The sequence below is a fragment of the Oncorhynchus tshawytscha genome, unplaced genomic scaffold (genome assembly GCF_018296145.1).
Source record: "Oncorhynchus tshawytscha isolate Ot180627B unplaced genomic scaffold, Otsh_v2.0 Un_contig_5612_pilon_pilon, whole genome shotgun sequence".
Lineage (NCBI taxonomy): Eukaryota > Metazoa > Chordata > Actinopteri > Salmoniformes > Salmonidae > Oncorhynchus > Oncorhynchus tshawytscha.
In genome coordinates this window covers 70,917-92,494 of record NW_024609375.1, presented here as the reverse complement: position 1 = coordinate 92,494, position 21,578 = coordinate 70,917, and the positions used below count along the sequence as shown (strand labels likewise).

Genomic DNA, 21,578 nt, shown 5'->3' with positions numbered 1-21,578 from the left:
GCTAGCTTGCTTGACTTTAATATATGTGGTTTTTAAAAGAACGAAACGAACTTGTACTGCTTGCTACCGCTAGTGCTGCTAACCTCTGCAGAGTGCAATCAAGCACAAAGCTAGCAAGCTAACACGGGCAGAAGTAAACTGGAGAAAGGCCGACAAGTAGCTTCACAATATTAAACGTAAACATGGATTACTAGGTAGCGAACTACGGTTCTCTATTTGGCTTTTAGTCGCCCGTCATTTAGCTAACTGACTTGCAAGCAAAAACAAATCAGTCAAAAAGTAATCTAGCAGATTAGCATATCCAACTAGCCAGTTGTGCTATCCTTTCGAGTAAAGTCAAACATGCTAGCCAGCTGAGCTATCCTTCCGAGTAAAGTCAAACTCCTTCAGGCTTACTAGCGAGGCTATGCTCCGCTCAGACTGTCCTCCCCGTGACCACGCATAGAATAAACCAAGTACCACGAAAACGAAACGACACTGAAGCCGCACCATACGAGAATATCTCGTCGTTTTAAAGCACAACAGTTAAGTTTACCTCCGCCATTCTGTTTCCTTCTGTGTGGCGCTTGTCTTTAGCATGACCTTTAGTTACCCGACACTAATATTGACGTAATTGTCATGGAAACAGAACTCCGCCTGCTACGTGGATTCGCGTACGTTCGAAAATGACCACTGAGCTATAATAAGAAGTCAACGACAGTGGACAAAGAAAGAATAAAGCCACCTCTTTACCAAGATTACCCCTTTCATAAATAACATCGCAATAGGTAAATTCTCAAAGTAAGGACGCACAGTACATTCACACGATGATACTACAACGGACCTCAATCAATATTTTACAGTAGCTGACTGAGGATGGTTTATATCAAATTACTGTACAAATGTTTAGATTCAATATCAAACACAGAAATGGCATAGGTGGAATATTTAAATAATGGTAGTAAAATGTTAAATGCAATACACACTGTAAATGTATTATCTTCAACCATAACCCTAAAACTTCTACGACAGTACCACAGTAGCCCATATAGCCTGGCCTGTGAGATTTGTGGCATACATCCCCCTCAGTATTTATCCATATTTTATTGTCAATTGTTGTCTTTACAGCAAAAAGCCATACATTTTTAGACTTATTTCTTAGAACAAAACAAAATGGTTTAACAGCAAACAAAATGTAATAATGATCATGCTAATGCACTGAAAAGCCCAAAAGCTACTTAAAAACATTATTAAAGGTTAACTTGGATATCTTGAGAAAACAATGATCCACCTTGTTATTAATGCAGCTTTTATAACCTTGAAGAAAGAAGAACAGGAACAGATCACAGGAATATGATAATCAAACCTCATGAGTAGAATATACGGATCATATCTAGCTCACTCCAACATTTAGACCCACGTTAGACCATAAGCACATTATCATTGCAAGCCATATGATTCTGATATCAAGTATATACATATCAACTGTTTAATTAACCAATAACAAATAAATAACCCTGGTAAGTATAGTTGTTGCCCCGGGCAAATCGGCATTTCATACTTTGATCTATGGAGCATAAGCTTGGAGTCAGTCTAATCCCAATGACTTGAATCTCACTGAAGCATACTGCTGTTGTTACGTCAGTAAATGATGGTTTGTTGTCTGTAAATGTCTGTTATCAGGCTGTCAGTCCTGAAACGTTGCATCCATTGATGAGAGGGTGAGAAGGTTTCAGGCTGGCAGCTCCACGGCCCCCTCCTCCTCTCCATCCCCGCGGTTGGCACGGATCTCAACTAGGGTACGAGCGAAGTGGCTCCAGTCCTCAGGGTGTGGCACTGCCAGCTACAGGAGACAAACACGGTCAGTCACATATCAAATCAAATCCAATATTATTGGTCACATACACATGGTTAGCAGATGTTATTGCGAGCGTAGCGAAATGCTTATGCTTCTAGATCCGGCAGTGCAGCAATATCTAACAGGTAATATCTAACAGATTCCACAACGAAACCTAATACACACAATCTAGTAAAGGAATGGGACAAGAATATAGAAGTATAAAATATATGGATGAGCATAAATATGAAGAAAAAAAACCTGAAAAACAATTGGATAGAAACAACAGTAGGCTAACTGATGTATCACATTTCAGCAAAGAAGTGAATAAGAATCCAAGGCACAACAACAAGGCCACGAGTTCCATCTTGTTTCAGCTACAGCACCCATTCTCTCATCGTTCTAACCCTTTAAATGATGGACTTAATTATTTCACCTCTCCCACATCGTAGATCCAGACACGGCCCTCCGAGTCACCCACGGCAACCTCTCTGCCTCCCGACGCCCATCTCACACGGTTTAGAGCACACGCCCCCTCGATCGTCACACTCGCTGTGGGCACCTTTAAAAAGAAAAGCGTCATATTATCTTACAACCACATACCAACAACAGATAGCTATGTAGAAATATGATCAAATCCTATTCTGCATCATACACATCCAGTCCAGGATAAAAGAAAGCTGTACAGTGGTAAACAATTAACTAATAAAAACCGTCATGGAGAAGAACGAGCTGGAGGAGACTGCCCAGAACAGAGTGTGATGGAGAGGAACCAGCTGGAGGAGACTGCCCAGAACAGAGTGTGATGGAGAGGAACGAGCTGGAGGAGACTGCCCAGAACAGAGTGTGATGGAGAAGAACGAGCTGGAGGAGACTGCCCAGAACAGAGTGTGATGGAGAGGAACCAGCTGGAGGAGACTGCCCAGAACAGAGTGTGATGGAGAGGAACGAGCTGGAGGAGACCGCCCAGAACAGAGTGTGATGGAGAGGAACGAGCTGGAGGAGACTGCCCAGAACAGAGTGTGATGGAGAGGAACGAGCTGGAGGAGACTGCCCAGAACAGAGTGTGATGGAGAGGAACGAGCTGGAGGAGACTGCCCAGAACAGAGTGTGATGGAGAGGAACGAGCTGGAGGAGACTGCCCAGAACAGAGTGTGATGGAGAGGAACCAGCTGGAGGAGACCGCCCAGAACAGAGTGTGATGGAGAGGAACGAGCTGGAGGAGACTGCCCAGAACAGAGTGTGATGGAGAGGAACGAGCTGGAGGAGACTGCCCAGAACAGAGTGTGATGGAGAGGAACGAGCTGGAGGAGACTGCCCAGAACAGAGTGTGATGGAGAGGAACGAGCTGGAGGAGACTGCCCAGAACAGAGTGTGATGGAGAGGAACCAGCTGGAGGAGACCGCCCAGAACAGAGTGTGATGGAGAGGAACGAGCTGGAGGAGACTGCCCAGAACAGAGTGTGATGGAGAGGAACAGCTGGAGGAGACTGCCCAGAACAAAGTGTGATGGAGAGGAACGAGCTGGAGGAGACTGCCCAGAACAGAGTGTGATGGAGAGGAACGAGCTGGAGGAGACTGCCCAGAACAGAGTGTGATGGAGAGGAACGAGCTGGAGGAGACTGCCCAGAACAGAGTGTGATGGAGAGGAACGAGCTGGAGGAGACTGCCCAGAACAGAGTGTGATGGAGAGGAACGAGCTGGAGGAGACTGCCCAGAACAGAGTGTGATGGAGAGGAACGAGCTGGAGGAGACTGCCCAGAACAGAGTGTGATGGAGAGGAACCAGCTGGAGGAGACCGCCCAGAACAGAGTGTGATGGAGAGGAACGAGCTGGAGGAGACTGCCCAGAACAGAGTGTGATGGAGAGGAACGAGCTGGAGGAGACTGCCCAGAACAAAGTGTGATGGACAAGAGTTGTCGATGACTTATGCTCCCAAAGGAACGATGGGCCATATGTAAGTAAAGTAACCAATGAGATTGTGTGACTCACCTCAGTGTCATTGTTGAGGTTCCACAGGTCCAAACGACCCATCCCATCCACGGAGGCAAAGAGAGCCGGATGCACAGGGGACCAACTGACATCATAGACATAGTCTGCATTATCCTCAAAGGAGTACAGTGGCTTGTTGTGCTGGAGAGAGAGACAGACACAGAAAGAACAACCAATTCAAATTCTATTCTACGAGAATTCTATTCCATTCTAATTCTACAGAGACAGACACAGAAAGAACAACCAATTCAAATTCTATTCTACGAGAATTCTATTCCATTCTAATTCTACAGAGAGCGCAAGAATGCTGCTACCGCTGAGGGTTGTTTGGGGCCTTAGGTGGCAGTTATAACTGTCTTGTAATTGTTAGTTTAAAATGTAGATCAGGGAACAGGGGTAACACCCTGAGTAGAGTAATGTGACTTGTCTTACCTTGATGGACCACAGTTTTACAGTCCAGTCAAAGGAGGACGTGATGAAGAGGTGTGAGAAGTCCACAGTGCCCACAGCGTTATGGCAGCTGATCCCAGTCACTGGGCCCTGGTGCCCCTCAAACATCTCAGCTATACCTGCTTTACTGCACACAACAACATAACAAGGCATTCACATAAGTACATTCAATGAGCCTTAAGATAAAGCTATCATTCCAGATACCGTAGGTTGGTTGGTCGAAGGACACACACATATCGCAAACATCTTGCGCTGTTTTCATTGGAAACATAAATAACATCAACTTCATGAGGTTGCATTCATTTGTAACAATAAAAAAAACATTGTCAAATAGAGATAATGTGAGAGACTGACATTACACACATCCCCCAGTGTCATGTGCTGTTTCTATGGAAACGTGAAGACACATTCATGTTATAAATAAGTGTCCCTGTTGAGCCTCAGCTCACTAACCTGCCGTGGCGGGACGCAGAGTACACCATCCCTTCCTCGCTTCCCACTACGTAGTTGTTAACATCTCCGGCAGGGAAGGCCATTCCTGTTACTGCTACGGGCTTGGACTTATTGTAGACCAGCTCCATACTCTCCTGTTAAATGCAGGCTCATATAGTTTACCTCAATAAACATGGAACAAAGACAAATACTAGTCATTTTCTTTATGGATAAAAATATATATATATAATGAAATCATTTGTTTAGATAAATTCTCTGAGGAGAATTAATAGGAGTTTATTGCGATACATACGTCTCAAATGGCACCCTATTCCCTTTATAGTGCACTACTACCCAATGGACCCTGGTCAAAAGTAGTGCACTACTACCCAATGGATCCTGGTCAAAAATAGTGCACTATTACCCAATGGACCCTAGTCAAAAGTAGTGCACTATTACCCAATGGACCTTGGTCAAAATAAGTGCACTATAAAGGGAATAGGGGGCCATTTAGGAAGCAGACTTATGCCCCTCTGCTCACCTGAGGCTGAGAGAGCATGTCTAGACTCCAGGAGCACATCTTCCCATCAGTAGACACTGTTATCAGGTTGTTGGCGTTCTGGGTACCCACCACGTTCACACAGTACACTGGGTGCTAGAGGAAAGAACAGTAGGTCGGTTCTTAGATATGTTACCACAAATCTAATGTTGTTCCCCAGACACTTCTTCCCAACGCTTCTTATACGCAATTGGCCCGGGGACGAGGTTAACACAAATCTGTTTGAAATCTGTTTGAATTTGTTAAAAAAAAGAAAGAAAAGCCAAACAAACTAGCTTGAATCAGAGATCAGGGGCTGTATATACGAAGCAACTTAGAGTAGGAGTTCTCAGATGACAACCAATAAGATTCCATGGACACGGGATACCTGATCCTAGATCAGCACTCCTACTCTAAAAAGTTTGATACGGTCCCAGAGGTCACACTGATATAAACACGCTACAGTAGAGTATATGAGAGGCAGAGGGAGGTGTCTGTTAGTTTACAGTGTGTGGAGGGAGGTGTCTGTTAGTTTACAGTGTGTGGAGGGAGGTGTCTGTTAGTTTACAGTGTGTGGAGGGAGGTGTCTGTTAGCTTACAGTGTGTAGAGGGAGGTGTCTGTTAGTTTACAGTGTGTAGAGGGAGGTGTCTGTTAACTTACAGTGTGTGAGGGAGGTGTCTGTTAACTTTACAGTGTGTGTGGAGGGAGGTGTCTGTTAGTGGAGGGAGGTCTGTTAGTTGTGTGTGGAGGGAGGTGTCTGTTACAGTGTGTGGAGTGTCTGTTAGTTTACAGTGTGTGGAGGGAGGTGTCTGTTAGTTTACAGTGTGTGGAGGGAGGTGTCTGTTAGTTTACAGTGTGTGGAGGGAGGTGTCTGTTAGTGTGTCTGTTAGTTTACAGTGTGTGGAGGGAGGTGTCTGTTAACTTACAGTGTCTGTTAGTTTACAGTGTGTGGGGAGGTGTCTGTTAGTTTACAGTGTGTGGAGGGAGGTGTCTGTTAGTTTACAGTGTGTAGAGGGAGGTGTCTGTTAGTTTACAGTGTGTAGAGGAGGTGTCTGTTAGTGTGTGGAGGGAGGTGTCTGTTAGTTTACAGTGTGTGGAGGGAGGTGTCTGTTAGTTTACAGTGTGTGGAGGGAGGTGTCTGTTAACTTTACAGTGTGTGGAGGGAGGTGTCTGTTAGTTTGTGTACAGTGTGTGGAGAGGGAGGTGTCTGTTAGTTTACAGTGTGTGGAGAGGGTCTGTTAGGTGTCTGTTAGTTTACTTACAGTGTGTGGAGGGGGTGTCTGTTAGGTGTCTGTTAGTTTACAGTGTGTGTGGAGGGAGGTGTCTGTTAGTTTACAGTGTGAGGGAGGTGTCTGTTAGTTACAGTGTGTGGAGAGGGAGGTGTCTGTTAGTTTACAGTGTGTGGAGAGGTGTAGGTGTCTGTTAACTTACAGTGTGTGGAGAGGGAGGTGTCTGTTAGTTTACAGTGTGTGGAGAGGAGGTGTCTGTTAACTTTACAGTGTGTGGAGAGGGAGGTGTCTGTTAGAGGGAGGTGTCTGTTAGTTTACAGTGTGTGGAGGGAGGTCTGTTAGTTACAGTGTGTGGAGGGAGTGTCTTTAGTTTACAGTGTGTAGAGGGAGGTGTCTGTTAGTTTACAGTGTGTGAGAGGTGTCTGTTAGTGTGTCTGTTAGTTTACAGTGTGTGGAGGGTGAGGTGTCTGTTAACTTACAGTGTGTGGAGGGAGGTGTCTGTTAGGTGTCTGTTAGTTTACAGTGTGTGGAGGGAGGTGTCTGTTAGTTTACAGTGTGTGTGAGGGAGGTGTCTGTTAGTTTACAGTGTGTGGAGGGAGGTGTCTGTTAGTTTACAGTGTGTGGAGGGAGGTGTCTGTTAGTTTACAGTGTGTGGAGGGAGGTGTCTGTTAGTTTACAGTGTGTGGAGGGAGGTGTCTGTTAGTTACAGTGTGGAGGGAGGTGTCTGTTAGTTTACAGTGTGTAGAGGGAGGTGTCTGTTAACTTACAGTGTGTGAGGGAGGTGTCTGTTAGTTTACAGTGTGTGGAGGGAGGTGTCTGTTAGTTTACAGTGTGTGGAGGGAGGTGTCTGTTAGTTTACAGTGTGTGGAGGGAGGTGTCTGTTAGTTTACAGTGTGTGGAGGGAGGTGTCTGTTAACTTACAGTGTGTGGAGGGAGGTGTCTGTTAACTTACAGTGTGTGGAGGTGTCTGTTAACTTACAGTGTGTGGAGGGAGATGTCTGTTAACTTACAGTGTGTGCTGCAGCAGACAGAGGGGTCCTCTGGACGGGGGTCCTCCTGTGACTACGGTTATCCCACAACACAATCTGTCCTGAGTACGTTCCCCCACCACCAGGTTAGGATGGAACTGAGCAAAGCCCACAGACATCACTGACGACTGAGACAGAGAGAGAGAGAGAGGGAGAGAGGGAGAGAGGGATAGAGAGACAGAGAGAGAAAGAGAGAGAGAGACGGGGAGAGAGAGTGAGAGAGACAGAGAGAAAGACAGATAGCGAGAGAGAGAGAGGGAGAGAAAGACAGAGAGAAGTGAGAAAGAGACAGAGAGAAAGACAGAGAGAGAAAGTAAGAAAGAAACAGAGAGAGAGAAAGTGAGAAAGAGACAGAGAGAAAGACAGAGAGAGAGAAAGTGAGAAAGAGGCAGAGATAAAGACAGAGAGAGAAAGAGACAGAGAGGAAGACAGAGAGAGAAAGCAGGAGAGGCAGATAACCAGAGGAGGCAGAGACAGAAATAGAGAGAGAGATAGAGAGAGAGTAAAATGAGATGGCCAATATACAGCAAAACTACCTAGAACAATATAATAATGATTTGAATCAAGTTAAACTATTTCGTTTTTATATTACCTTTATTTAACTAGGCAAGTCAGTTAAAAACAAATTCTTATTTACAATGAGGGCCTAGGAACAGTGGGGGCAGAACGATAGATTTTTACCTTGTCAGCTCAGGGATTCAATCTAGCAACCTTTCGGTTACTGGTCCAACGCTCTAACCACTAGGTTACTGGGACTTAAAGACACAGTCAGACTGCTACTAATACTGGGACTTAAAGACACAGTCACACTGCTACTAATACTGGGACTTAAAGACACAGTCAGACTGCTACTAATACTGGGACTTAAAGACACAGTCAGACTGCTGTTAATACTGGGACTTAAAGACACAGTCAGACTGCTACTAATACTGGGACTAATAAAGACACAGTCAGACTGCTACTAATACTGGGATTAATACTGGGACTTAAAGACACAGTCAGACTGCTACTAATACTGGGACTTAAAGACACAGTTAGACTGCTGCTAATACTGGGACTAATACTGGGACTTAAAGACACAGTCAGACTGCTACTAATACTGGGACTTAAAGACATAGTCACACTGCTACTACAACGCTCTAACCACTAGGTTACTGGCACTTAAAGACACAGTCAGACTGCTACTAATACTGAGACTTAAAGACACAGTCAGACTGCTACTAATACTGGGACTTAAAGACACAGTCAGACTGCTGTTAATACTGGGACTTAAAGACACAGTCAGACTGCTGTTAATACTGGGACTTAAAGACACAGTCAGACTGCTGTTAATACTGGGACTTAAAGACACAGTCAGACTGCTGTTAATATTGGGACTTAAAGACACAGTCACACTGCTACTAATACTGGGACTTAAAGACACAGTCAGACTGCTACTAATACTGGGACTTAAAGACACAGTCAGACTGCTACTAATACTGGGACTTAAAGACACAGTCAGACTGCTACTAATACTGGGACTTAAAGACACAGTCAGACTGCTGTCAATACTGGGACTTAAAGACACAGTCAGACTGCTACTAATACTGGGACTTAAAGACACAGTCAGAGTGCTGTTAATACTGGGACTTAAAGACACAGTCAGACTGCTACTAATACTGAGACTTAAAGACACAGTCAGACTGCTGTTAATACTGGGACTTAAAGACACAGTCAGAGTGCTGTTAATACTGGGACTTAAAGACACAGTCAGACTGCTACTAATACTGGGACTTAAAGACACAGTCAGAGTGCTGTTAATACTGGGACTTAAAGACACAGTCAGACTGCTACTAATACTGGGACTTAAAGACACAGTCAGACTGCTACTAATACTGGAACTTAAAGACACAGTCAGACTGCTACTAATACTGGGACTTAAAGACACAGTCAGACTGCTACTAATACTGGGACTTAAAGTCACACTGCTACTACAACGCTCTAACCACTAGGTTACTGGGACTTAAAGACACAGTCAGACTGCTACTACAACGCTCTAACCACTAGGTTACTGGGACTTAAAGACACAGTCACACTGCTACTACAACGCTCTAACCACTAGGTTACTGGGACTTAAAGACACAGTCAGACTGCTACTAATACTGGGACTTAAAGACACACTGCTACTACAACGCTCTAACCACTAGGCTGCCTGCCATTATATTGTGTGATATTTAACAATATATTCCCTTCCATTATGTTTTTAACTTGTGGTTCTGAATGTTAGCAAGTAAAATGACTTCAACGTTGTATAATGAAATGTCATCCATCCTCTCTCAAGCATCAGTCATACGTCACATCAGATCAACAAACAGCTGCTGACCTGGCAGTGAAATGTATACTCTGGAGTGGTCTTCTTGAACTTCATGTTCCACACCAGCGCTATCCCATCAGGCTCGTGTGGAGCATCCTCGTTGCTGTTGTAAGAGGCCACCATCAGTTCAGGGTACTGCAAAGACACAAATATAGTATAGAACAGGACTGGATTGTTACTTCAACCAAGTCTTCTTCTTCTGTCTTGATCATAGAAATGGAATGAACAGAATGGGCTTGGAACCTCTGACCATGACTGTAAACTCAGGGGTGAACTCAAAGTGGCATTCATTCTAGTTCTGTGGTCTTGACATAGACAAATAAAGGAAATTAAGGAAGTAGATGCATCAGATATGTTCTAAACTGGGAGAAAGTTCCATTGTACCTGTGGGGACCAGTCTAAGCAGGTGACTACTCGATGTTTGGACCAGTGATCGTCATGGAACACACGGTTGAAAGACAGATTGGATCCACCTTGCATGTCCCTGATAAGACAGAAAGGGAAATGGGAAAGATGTTAGCTCCAGTTCTACTCTGATTCTACTCCGGCGCTACTCCGGTTCTACTTCGGTTCTACTCCAGTGCTACTCCAGTTATACTCCAGTTATATTACAGTGCTACTCCAGTGCTACTCCAGTTCTAATCCAGTTTTATTACAGGGCTACTCCTGTGCTAATCCAGTTCTATTACAGTGCTACTTCAGTTCTAATCCAGTTCTAATCCAGTTCTATTACAGTGCTACTCCAGTTATACTCCAGTTCTATTACAGTGCTACTCCAGTGCTACTCCAGTTCTAATCCAGTTTTATTACAGGGCTACTCCTGTGCTAATGCAGTTCTATTACAGTGCTACTTCAATTCTAATCCAGTTCTAATCCAGTTCTATTACAGTGCTACTCCAGTTCTAATCCAGTTCTATTACAGTGCTACTCCAGTTATACTCCAGTTCTATTACAGTTCTAATCCAGTGCTACTCCAGTTCTAATCCAGTTTTATTACAGGGCTACTCCTGTGCTACTCCAGTTCTAATCCAGTTCTATTACAGTGCTACTCCAGTGCCACTCCAGTGCTACTCCAGTTCTAATCCAGTTCTATTACAGTGCTACTCCAGTTATACTCCAGTTCCTAATCCAGTTCTATTACAGTACTACTCCAGTGCTACTCCAGTTCTAATCCAGTTTTATTACAGGGCTACTCCTGTGCTACTCCAGTTCTAATCCAGTTCTAATACAGTTCTATTACAGTGCTACTCCAGTGGCACTCCAGTTCTACTTCAGTTATACTCCAGTTCTACTCCAGTTCTAATCCAGTTCTATTACAGTGCTACTCCAGTTCTAATCCAGTTCTATTACAGTGCTACTCCAGTTATACTCCAGTTCTATTACAGTACTACTCCAGTTCTATCCAGTTTTATTACAGGGCTACTCCTGTGCTACTCCAGTTCTAATCCAGTTCTATTAAAGTTCTATTACAGTGCTACTCCAGTGCCACTTCAGTGCTACTCCAGTTCTACTTCAGTTATACTCCAGTTATACTCCAGTTCTAATCCAGTTCTATTACAGTGCTACTCCAGTGCTACTCCAGTTCCAAATCAGTTCTATTACAGTGCTACTCCAGTTATACTCCAGTTCTAATCCAGTTCTATTACAGTTCTATTACAGTGCTACTCCAGTGCCACTCCAGTGCTACTCCAGTTATACTCCAGTTATACTCCAGTTCTAATCCAGTTCTATTACAGTGATACTCCAGTGCTACTCCAGTTCTAATCCAGTTCTATTACAGTGCTACTCCAGTTATAGTCCAGTTCTATTACAGTACTACTCCAGTGCTACTCCAGTTCTAATCCAGTTTTATTACAGGGCTACTCCTGTGCTACACCAATTCTAATACAGTTCTATTACAGTTCTATTACAGTGCTACTCCAGTGCTACTCCAGTTCTAATCCAGTTTTATTACAGGGCTACTCCTGTGCTACTCCAGTTCTAATCCAGTTCTATTACAGTGCTACTCCAGTGCCACTCCAGTGCTACTCCAGTTCTAATCCAGTTCTATTACAGTGCTACTCCAGTTATACTCCAGTTCCTAATCCAGTTCTATTACAGTACTACTCCAGTGCTACTCCAGTTCTAATCCAGTTTTATTACAGGGCTACTCCTGTGCTACTCCAGTTCTAATCCAGTTCTAATACAGTTCTATTACAGTGCTACTCCAGTGGCACTCCAGTTCTACTTCAGTTATACTCCAGTTCTACTCCAGTTCTAATCCAGTTCTATTACAGTGCTACTCCAGTTCTAATCCAGTTCTATTACAGTGCTACTCCAGTTATACTCCAGTTCTATTACAGTACTACTCCAGTTCTATCCAGTTTTATTACAGGGCTACTCCTGTGCTACTCCAGTTCTAATCCAGTTCTATTAAAGTTCTATTACAGTGCTACTCCAGTGCCACTTCAGTGCTACTCCAGTTCTACTTCAGTTATACTCCAGTTATACTCCAGTTCTAATCCAGTTCTATTACAGTGCTACTCCAGTGCTACTCCAGTTCCAAATCAGTTCTATTACAGTGCTACTCCAGTTATACTCCAGTTCTAATCCAGTTCTATTACAGTTCTATTACAGTGCTACTCCAGTGCCACTCCAGTGCTACTCCAGTTATACTCCAGTTATACTCCAGTTCTAATCCAGTTCTATTACAGTGATACTCCAGTGCTACTCCAGTTCTAATCCAGTTCTATTACAGTGCTACTCCAGTTATACTCCAGTGCTACTCCAGTACTACTCCAGTGCTACTCCAGTTCTAATCCAGTTTTATTACAGGGCTACTCCTGTGCTACTCCAGTTCTAATCCAGTTCTATTACAGTTCTATTACAGTGCTACTCCAGTGCCACTCCAGTGCTACTCCAGTGCTACTCCACTGCTACTCCAGTTCTACTCCAGTTCTGTTTACAGTGCTACTCCAGTGCTACTCCAGTTCTACTTCAGTTCTAATCCAGTTCTACTCCAGTGCTACTCCACTGCTACTCCAGTTCTATTACAGTGCTACTCCAGTTCTATTACAGTGCTACTCCAGTGCTACTCCAGTGCTACTCCAGTTATACTCCAGTTCTATTACAGTGCTACTCCAGTGCTACTCCAGTTCTACTTCAGTTATACTCCAGTTCTATTACAGTGCTACTCCAGTGCTACTCCAGTGCTACTTCAGTTCTAATCCAGTTCTATTACAGTGCTACTCCAGTGCTACTCCAGTTCTACTTCAGTTATACTCCAGTTCTATTACAGTGCTACTCCAGTGCTACTCCAGTGCTACTTCAGTTCTAATCCAGTGTCACTACAGTGCTACTTCAGTTCTAATCCAGTTCTAATCCAGTTCTATTACAGTGCTACTCCAGTTATACTCCAGTTCTATTACAGTGCTACTCCAGTGCTACTCCCGTTCTAATCCAGTTTTATTACAGGGCTACTCCTGTGCTAATCCAGTTCTATTACAGTGCTACTTCAGTTCTAATCCAGTTCTAATCCAGTTCTATTACAGTGCTACTCCAGTTCTAATCCAGTTCTATTACAGTGCTACTCCAGTTATACTCCAGTTCTATTACAGTTCTAATCCAGTGCTACTCCAGTTATACTCCAGTTATATTACAGTGCTACTCCAGTGCTACTCCAGTTCTAATCCAGTGTCACTCCCGTGCTACTTCAATTCTACTCCAGTTATACTCCAGTTCTATTACAGTGCTACTCCAGTTATACTCCAGTGCTACTCCAGTACTACTCCAGTGCTACTCCAGTTCTAATCCAGTTTTATTACAGGGCTACTCCTGTGCTACTCCAGTTCTAATCCAGTTCTATTACAGTTCTATTACAGTGCTACTCCAGTGCCACTCCAGTGCTACTCCAGTGCTACTCCACTGCTACTCCAGTTCTACTCCAGTTCTAATCCAGTTCTATTACAGTTCTAATCCAGTTCTATTACAGTGCTACTCCAGTGCCACTCCAGTGCTACTCCAGTTCTAATACAGTTCTATTACAGTGCTACTCCAGTTATACTCCAGTTCCTAATCCAGTTCTATTACAGTACTACTCCAGTGCTACTCCAGTTCTAATCCAGTTTTATTACAGGGCTACTCCTGTGCTACTCCAGTTCTAATCCAGTTCTATTACAGTTCTATTACAGTGCTACTCCAGGGGCACTCCAGTGCTACTCCAGTTATACTCCAGTTCTATTACAGTACTACTCCTGTGCTACACCAATTCTAATACAGTTCTATTACAGTTCTATTACAGTGCTATTACTGCCACTCCAGTGCTACTCCAGTGCCTACTACTCCAGTTCTACTCCAGTTCTGTTTACAGTGCTACTCCAGTTCTACTCAGTTTTACAGTGCTACAGTTCTACTTCAGTTATACTCCAGTTCTATTACAGTGCTACTCCAGTGCTACTCCAGTTCTACTAATCAGTTATACTCCAGTTCTATTACAGTGCTACTCCAGTGCTACTCCACTGCTACTCCAGTTCTACTCCAGTTCTGTTTACAGTGCTACTCCAGTGCTACTCCAGTTCTACTTCAGTTCTAATCCAGTTCTACTCCAGTGCTACTCCACTGCTACTCCAGTTCTACTCCAGTTTTATTACAGAGCTACTCCTGTGCTACTCCAGTTCTACTTCAGTTCTATTCCAGTTCTACTCCAGTGCCACTCCAGTGCTACTCCAGTGCTACTCCAGTGCTACTCCAGTTCTACTTCAGTTCTATTACAGTTTTACTCCAGTTCTACTCCAGTGCTATTCCAGTCATACTCCAGTTATATTACAGTGCTACTCCAGTGCTACTCCAGTTCTACTTCAGTTCTATTCCAGTTCTACTCCAGTGCTACTCCAGTGCTACTCCAGTGCCACTCCAGTGCTACTCCAGTGCTACTCCAGTGCTACTCCTGTGCTACTCCAGTGTAATGTGTACTTATTCCTCCCATAACATCCATCCACAGGGAACATGGTGTGCATCCTAAATGGCCCTATTCCTTGGATATCCTGCAATAACTGGGACTTTTCAGTTTTTAATTGTTTTATTAATGGAAATTCAGTACAAAGCTGTGATGAGCTGATGAGCCCTATGGACCTTGGTCAAACGTAGTGCACTACATAGGGATCAGGGTGCCATTTGGGACACGGCCATGCTCAATGTTCTCACCCTTCTTTGTCCTCCAGGTCCCGGCCGCTGTAGTCGAAGAAGATGTCTCCCTCCTCGGCCAGCGCCCGCTCCACCACAGAGACCGACCGCTCAAAGAACACCAGGAAGTCCTCTGAGTGGAGAATCTGTTCCCTCTCCTCCTCCGTCAGCTCTCTGGGATGGGCTGAGAGGGATCACACACATTGTGATACCAGTGTTGAGAATATCTGTTGGTTGTATATGTTTAGCTGCCCAACAAGTCACCTCAGAGGTTGCTGCTTTTCCTAACAGCAGTGTGTTAAAGAACATAAAGTCATTATTACCCTCTTTACTGTCCTCTGCCTCTCCTTCCTCCTCCGGCTGGTCAGTCTGAGGGGAAGCTTTAAGCTCACTGCTCTCCTCATCCTCTTCTTCTTCTGGGAAGAAAGACGTGCTTTATGTTCTACACTACAGGTGGCTGCAGAGAGGACAACGGCTCATAATAACATCCAGAACGGAGTGAATGGAATGGTGTCAAACACCTGGAAACCATGGAAACCATGTGTCTGATGTATTTGATACCATTCCACTGATTCCACTCCAGTCATTACCACGAGCCCAGTCCTCCCCAATTAAGGTTCCACCAACCTCCTGTGTTACACACATACATACAACATAGGCTTCAACATTCTTTCAGTCTGTGGGGAGAGAGCATGTTGAAAATATCAACCATACCCATTCATACTAACCAACCTAAAGCTCTACATTAAAAGTATACATTTCAAGAGTCAACTTCAAGAGTCAATTTCAAGAGTCAATTTCAAGAGTCTACTTCAAGTGTCAACTTCAAGAGTCAACTTCAAAAGTCAACTCAAGAGTCAACAACTTTAAGAGTCAAAAGTCAACTCAAGAGTCAACTTCAAGAGTTCTTTAAGAGTCAACTCAAGAGTCAACTTCAAGAGTTCTTTAAGAGTCAACTCAAGAGTCAACTTCAAGAGTCAACTCAAATTCAAGAGTCAATTCAACATCCAACTCAATATTCCTTACCTTCAGATTGATGTGCTGCTGAAGGAGTCTGGGTCTCTTTAGTGTAGGTCACAAGCTCTTTGGGAACGAAGTCAATCTGTACTATTTTTGACGCTCCAAGTCTGTGCATCCTGCGCCTGAAAGATGGAATAAATGGTTTAGAAGACATACAGGGAACACTCTGCTATCAGTCAAGAAAAATATAACCTTTGTGTAAGTCCTATGGGCTCTGGTCAAAAGTAGTGCACTATATAGGGAATAGGGTGCCATTTGGGAGCAGATTCAAGAGGAAAGACATACCCCAGCTCAGAGTCTGCCTGCAGCTGGAGAGCAGAGGGGTCCGTGTCCCACTGCAGGGTCCTAAACACAGCAGCAGGGGGCGCCAAAACAACACAAATTAGTCCATACATCAACTCAAGGGACATCCCTTTTAGAACATATGAATTCATGCAAGGACAGTGTGTACACAAAACAAACATTAAACAAAACACAGGATGGATCTCAAATGCCACCCTATGTTCTATGTAGTAGTGCACAAATGTTGACCAGGGCTCATAGTGCTCTGGTCAAGAATAGTTGACTAAATGGGGAATAGGGTGGCATTTGGGACAGAGACACATTCACAGTTCCACTGCCTCAATAGAAGTTAAATTCACAGTTCCAATGCTGTCACTGATGTCAAATAATCAACTGATCTCACATAATCAACTGATCTCACATAATCAACTGATGTCACATAATCAACTGATCTCACATAATCAACTGATCTCACATAATCAACTGATGACACATAATCAACTGATCTCACATAATCAACTGATGTCACATAATCAACTGATGTCACATAATCAACTGATGTCACTGATGTCACATAATCAAAGGATCTCACATAATCAACTGATGACACATAATCAACTGATGTCACTGATGTCACATAATCAACTGATGTCACTGATGTCACATAATCAACTGATGTCACTGCACGACAACACTGAAGTCTCCCTGAACAGAAACATCTTCTCCATAATCACTAGTACATCGACTCTGTTTCTTACCTATATCTGATGTCCCATTACAAGATGAAAAGAGAAGGGATAAACATCAGATAGTCTGTGCCACTGTGCACATATACATTGCCTGAGTCCCAAATGGCACCCTTTTCCCTACATAGTGAACTATTTTTGACCAGAAGTCCTATGGGCCCTTGTGAAAAAGTAGTGCACTATATTATTTGCTGTAGGGAATAGAGTGCCATTTGGGACACAAACATTTCCACAGTTCTCATGTTCAATGTCATATGTTCATAATGTTAGCTACATTGATAGACTAACATTTAGGAATTGTTAGAACCAAAGAGAGAAGCTTCTAGCATACAATATACCTTGTTGTTGTCGAATAGAATGCCAATACCAATTCTTTCCAGCTGTACATCTATGTGTCTGTGTGTTCATATAGAAAATCATGGAACAGTACTAAAATACCTTCTGCTTGTTTGTAACAGTGAACAGTGTGTGTGTGTGTGTGTGTGTGTGTGTGTGTTCATATAGAAAATCATGGAACAGTACTAAAATACCTTCTGCTTGTTTGTAACAGTGAACAGTGTTTGTGTTTGTGTGTGTGTGTGTGTGTGTTCATATAGTCATGTGTGTTTCATATAGTGTGTCGTTTGTAACAGTGAACAGTGTGTGTGTGTGTGTGTGTGTGTGTGTCTGTGTGTTCATATAGAAAATCATGGAACAGTACTAAAATACCTTCTGCTCGTTTGTAACAGTGAACAGTGTTTGTGTTTGTGTGTGTGTGTGTGTCTGTGTGTTCATATAGAAAATCATGGAACAGTACTAAAATACCTTCTGCTTGTTTGTAACAGTGAACAGTGTGTGTGTGTGTGTGTGTGTGTGTGTGGTGTGTGTGTGTGTGTTTGTGTGTCGGTGTGTGTGTGTGTGTGTGTGTGGTGTGTGTGTGTGTGTGTGTGTGTGTGTGTGTGTGTGTTTGTGTGTCATGGAACAGTACTGTTTACCTTCTGTGTTTGTTTGTAACAGTGTCATCTGTTCATATAGAAAATCATGGAACAGTACTAAAATACCTTCTGCTTGTTTGTAACAGTGAACAGTGTGTGTGTGTGTGTGTGTGTGTGTGTGTGTGTGTGTGTGTGTTGTGTGTGTCGGTGTGTGTGTGTGTGTGTGTGTCGGTGTGTGTCGGTGTGTGTGTGTGTGTCGGTGTGTGTGTGTGTGTGTATCGGTGTGTGATAGAGTAAAGAGCATGTTCCATACCTTCCCACTGTCCCCCCATCTACGGACTCCTGGCTGCCAGCATCACTGGTGGTGCTCACTGATTGTGAAGAGGGAGACATAGGGGTTGGGACTAAATAATGAAAATAACAGGTATCCCATGTTAAGAGCTGCAGAGGCTGCACTGGTGGCCAGCAGTCAGACCCCCACAGCCAAACCAGAAGGGTTCCAAATCAACAGGATGGATTGAAATGGTTCAACGCAAAGGAAGAAGAATTCACAAGAAAAGAGGGAAAGAAATCGTCAAACGTACTTCCTGATGGACACCTGGTTTGTGACATAATAATAACGACCGACCGCCAAACTAGTGTGAAATCTTTCAATATGTTGACACATCATATCAAACTAACCCTCTGAACCGAATACATAGATTCATACCTGCAGTAGGTCTCTTCAAATACATCTTCATTTAAACAAAATGGCATCAAAGCCATGAATATATAACCCTACCAATCAAATCACTGGATTTTTATAACTAAGCTTTTGGCAATGACACAAATGGAATTTTAATGTGTTTATACCATAAAGGGAAAATTAGAGTAAATTAATAATGTAAATGATTTGTTTGAATATATGATATACTGTAAACTGAAGATCATTTCATGACCTGATTATTTTGTATGGAGACCATTACCACAAGATACACTCAATAAACAAAGACGGGCCAGTTTCCCACACACAGATTAAACCTAGTTCAGGTCTGAAAAACATTCTCACTGGAAATGTTTTTGTTAGGATAGGATGATCTCAGAATGGTCAGTAGGATGGTAGGATAGGATGATCTCAGAATGGTCAGTAGGATGGTAGGATAGGATGATCTCAGAATGGTCAGTAGGATGGTAGGGTAGGATGATCTCAGAAAGGTCAGTAGGATGGTAGGATAGGATGATCTCAGAATGGTCAGTAGGATGGTAGGATAGGATGATCTCAGAAAGGTCAGTAGGATGGTAGGATAGGATGATCTCAGAAAGGTCAGTAGGATGGTAGGGTAGGATGATCTCAGAATGGTCAGTAGGATGGTAGGATAGGATGATCTCAGGTCAGTAGGATGGTAGAGTAGAATGATCTCAGAAAGGTCAGTAGGATGGTAGGATAGGATGATCTCAGAATGGTCAGTAGGATGGTAGGATAGGATGATCTCAGGTCAGTAGGATGGTAGAGTAGAATGATCTCAGAAAGGTCAGTAGGATGGTAGGATAGGATGATCTCAGAAAGGTCAGTAGGATGGTAGGATAGGATGATCTCAGAATGGTCAGTAGGATGGTAGGATAGGATGATCTCAGGTCAGTAGGATGGTAGAGTAGAATGATCTCAGAAAGGTCAGTAGGATGGTAGGATAGGATGATCTCAGAAAGGTCAGTAGGATGGTAGGGTAGAATGATCTCAGAAAGGTCAGTAGGATGGTAGGGTAGAATGATCTCAGAAAGGTCAGTAGGATGGTAGGATAGGATGATCTCAGAAAGGTCAGTAGGATGGTAGGGTAGGATGATCTCAGAAAGGTCAGTAGGATGGTAGGGTAGGATGATCTCAGAAAGGTCAGTAGGATGGTAGGGTAGATTGATCTCAGAAAGGTCAGTAGGATGGTAGGGTAGAATGATCTCAGAAAGGTCAGTAGGATGGTAGGATAGGATGGTCTCAGAAAGGTCAGTAGGATGGTAGGGTAGAATGATCTCAGACAGGTCAGTAGGATGGCAGGGTAGGATGATCTCAGAAAGGTCAGTAGGATGGTAGGGTAGAATGATCTCAGACAGGTCAGTAGGATGGTAGGGTAGGATGATCTCAGAAAGGTCAGTAGGATGGTAGGGTAGGATGGTCTCAGAAAGGTCAGTAGGATGGTAGGGTAGAATGATCTCAGAAAGGTCAGTAGGATGGTAGGGTAGGATGATCTCAGACAGGTCAGTAGGATGGTAGGGTAGGTGTATATCAGAAAAGTCAGTAGGATGGTAGGATAGGATGGTCTCAGAAAGGTCAGTAGGATGGTAGGGTAGGAAATCTCAGACAGGTCAGTAGGATGGTAGGGTAGAATGATCTCAGAAAGGTCAGTAGGATGGTAGGATAGGATGGTCTCAGAAAGGTCAGTAGGATGGTAGGGTAGGATGGTCTCAGAAAGGTCAGTAGGATGGTAGGGTAGAATGATCTCAGACAGGTCAGTAGGATGGTAGGGTAGAATGATCTCAGACAGGTCAGTAGGATGGTAGGATAGGATGGTCTCAGAAAGGTCAGTAGGATGGTAGGATAGGATGATCTCAGACAGGTCAGTAGGATGGTAGGGTAGAATGATCTCAGACAGGTCAGTAGGATGGTAGGGTAGGATGATCTCAGAAAGGTCAGTAGGATGGTAGGATAGGATGATCTCAGACAGGTCAGTAGGATGGTAGGGTAGGATGATCTCAGAAAGGTCAGTAGGATGGTAGGGTAGGATGGTCTCAGAAAGGTCAGTAGGATGGTAGGGTAGAATGATCTCAGACAGGTCAGTAGGATGGTAGGGTAGGATGGTCTCAGAAAGGTCAGTAGGATGGTAGGATAGGATGGTCTCAGAAAGGTCAGTAGGATGGAAGGGTAGGATGATCTCAGACAGGTCAGTAGGATGGTAGGATAGGATGGTCTCAGAAAGGTCAGTAGGATGGTAGGATAGAATGATCTCAGAAAGGTCAGTAGGATGGTAGGGTAGGATGGTCTCAGAAAGGTCAGTAGGATGGTAGGGTAGGATGGTCTCAGAAAGGTCAGTAGGATGGTAGGGTAGAATGATCTCAGACAGGTCAGTAGGATGGTAGGGTAGGATGGTCTCAGAAAGGTCAGTAGGATGGTAGGGTAGAATGATCTCAGACAGGTCAGTAGGATGGTAGGGTAGGATGGTCTCAGAAAGGTCAGTAGGATGGTAGGGTAGGATGGTCTCAGAAAGGTCAGTAGGATGGTAGGTTAGGATGGTCTCAGAAAGGTCAGTAGGATGGTAGGGTAGAATGATCTCAGACAGGTCAGTAGGATGGTAGGGTAGAATGATCTCAGACAGGTCAGTAGGATGGTAGGATAGGATGATCTCAGAAAGGTCAGTAGGATGGTAGGGTAGGATGGTCTCAGAAAGGTCAGTAGGATGGTAGGGTAGAATGATCTCAGACAGGTCAGTAGGATGGTAGGGTAGGATGATCTCAGACAGGTCAGTAGGATGGTAGGGTAGGATGATCTCAGACAGGTCAGTAGGATGGTAGGGTAGAATGATCTCAGAAAGGTCAGTAGGATGGTAGGGTAGAATGATCTCAGACAGGTCAGTAGGATGGTAGGGTAGAATG

At 43.8% G+C, this 21,578-nt stretch overlaps 1 protein-coding gene across 1 annotated transcript in view; it reads right to left on the bottom strand.

Moving 5' to 3' along the window:
• Positions 1 to 1,411: 1,411 nt before the first annotated feature.
• dync1i1 (dynein, cytoplasmic 1, intermediate chain 1) overlaps positions 1,412 to 21,578 on the bottom strand; it is a 32,160-nt gene continuing 11,993 nt past the window's right edge. Inside the window, 16 exon segments of the mRNA XM_042315047.1 lie at positions 1,412 to 1,822; positions 2,253 to 2,378; positions 3,808 to 3,948; positions 4,240 to 4,384; positions 4,711 to 4,844; positions 5,231 to 5,344; positions 7,468 to 7,565; positions 7,568 to 7,613; positions 9,848 to 9,973; positions 10,223 to 10,322; positions 15,020 to 15,182; positions 15,322 to 15,414; positions 16,025 to 16,140; positions 16,304 to 16,363; positions 17,059 to 17,064; positions 18,274 to 18,331. Of these exon segments, the coding sequence (XP_042170981.1) occupies positions 1,712 to 1,822; positions 2,253 to 2,378; positions 3,808 to 3,948; positions 4,240 to 4,384; positions 4,711 to 4,844; positions 5,231 to 5,344; positions 7,468 to 7,565; positions 7,568 to 7,613; positions 9,848 to 9,973; positions 10,223 to 10,322; positions 15,020 to 15,182; positions 15,322 to 15,414; positions 16,025 to 16,140; positions 16,304 to 16,363; positions 17,059 to 17,064; positions 18,274 to 18,331 (1,637 nt within the window). The 3' untranslated portion in view covers positions 1,412 to 1,711.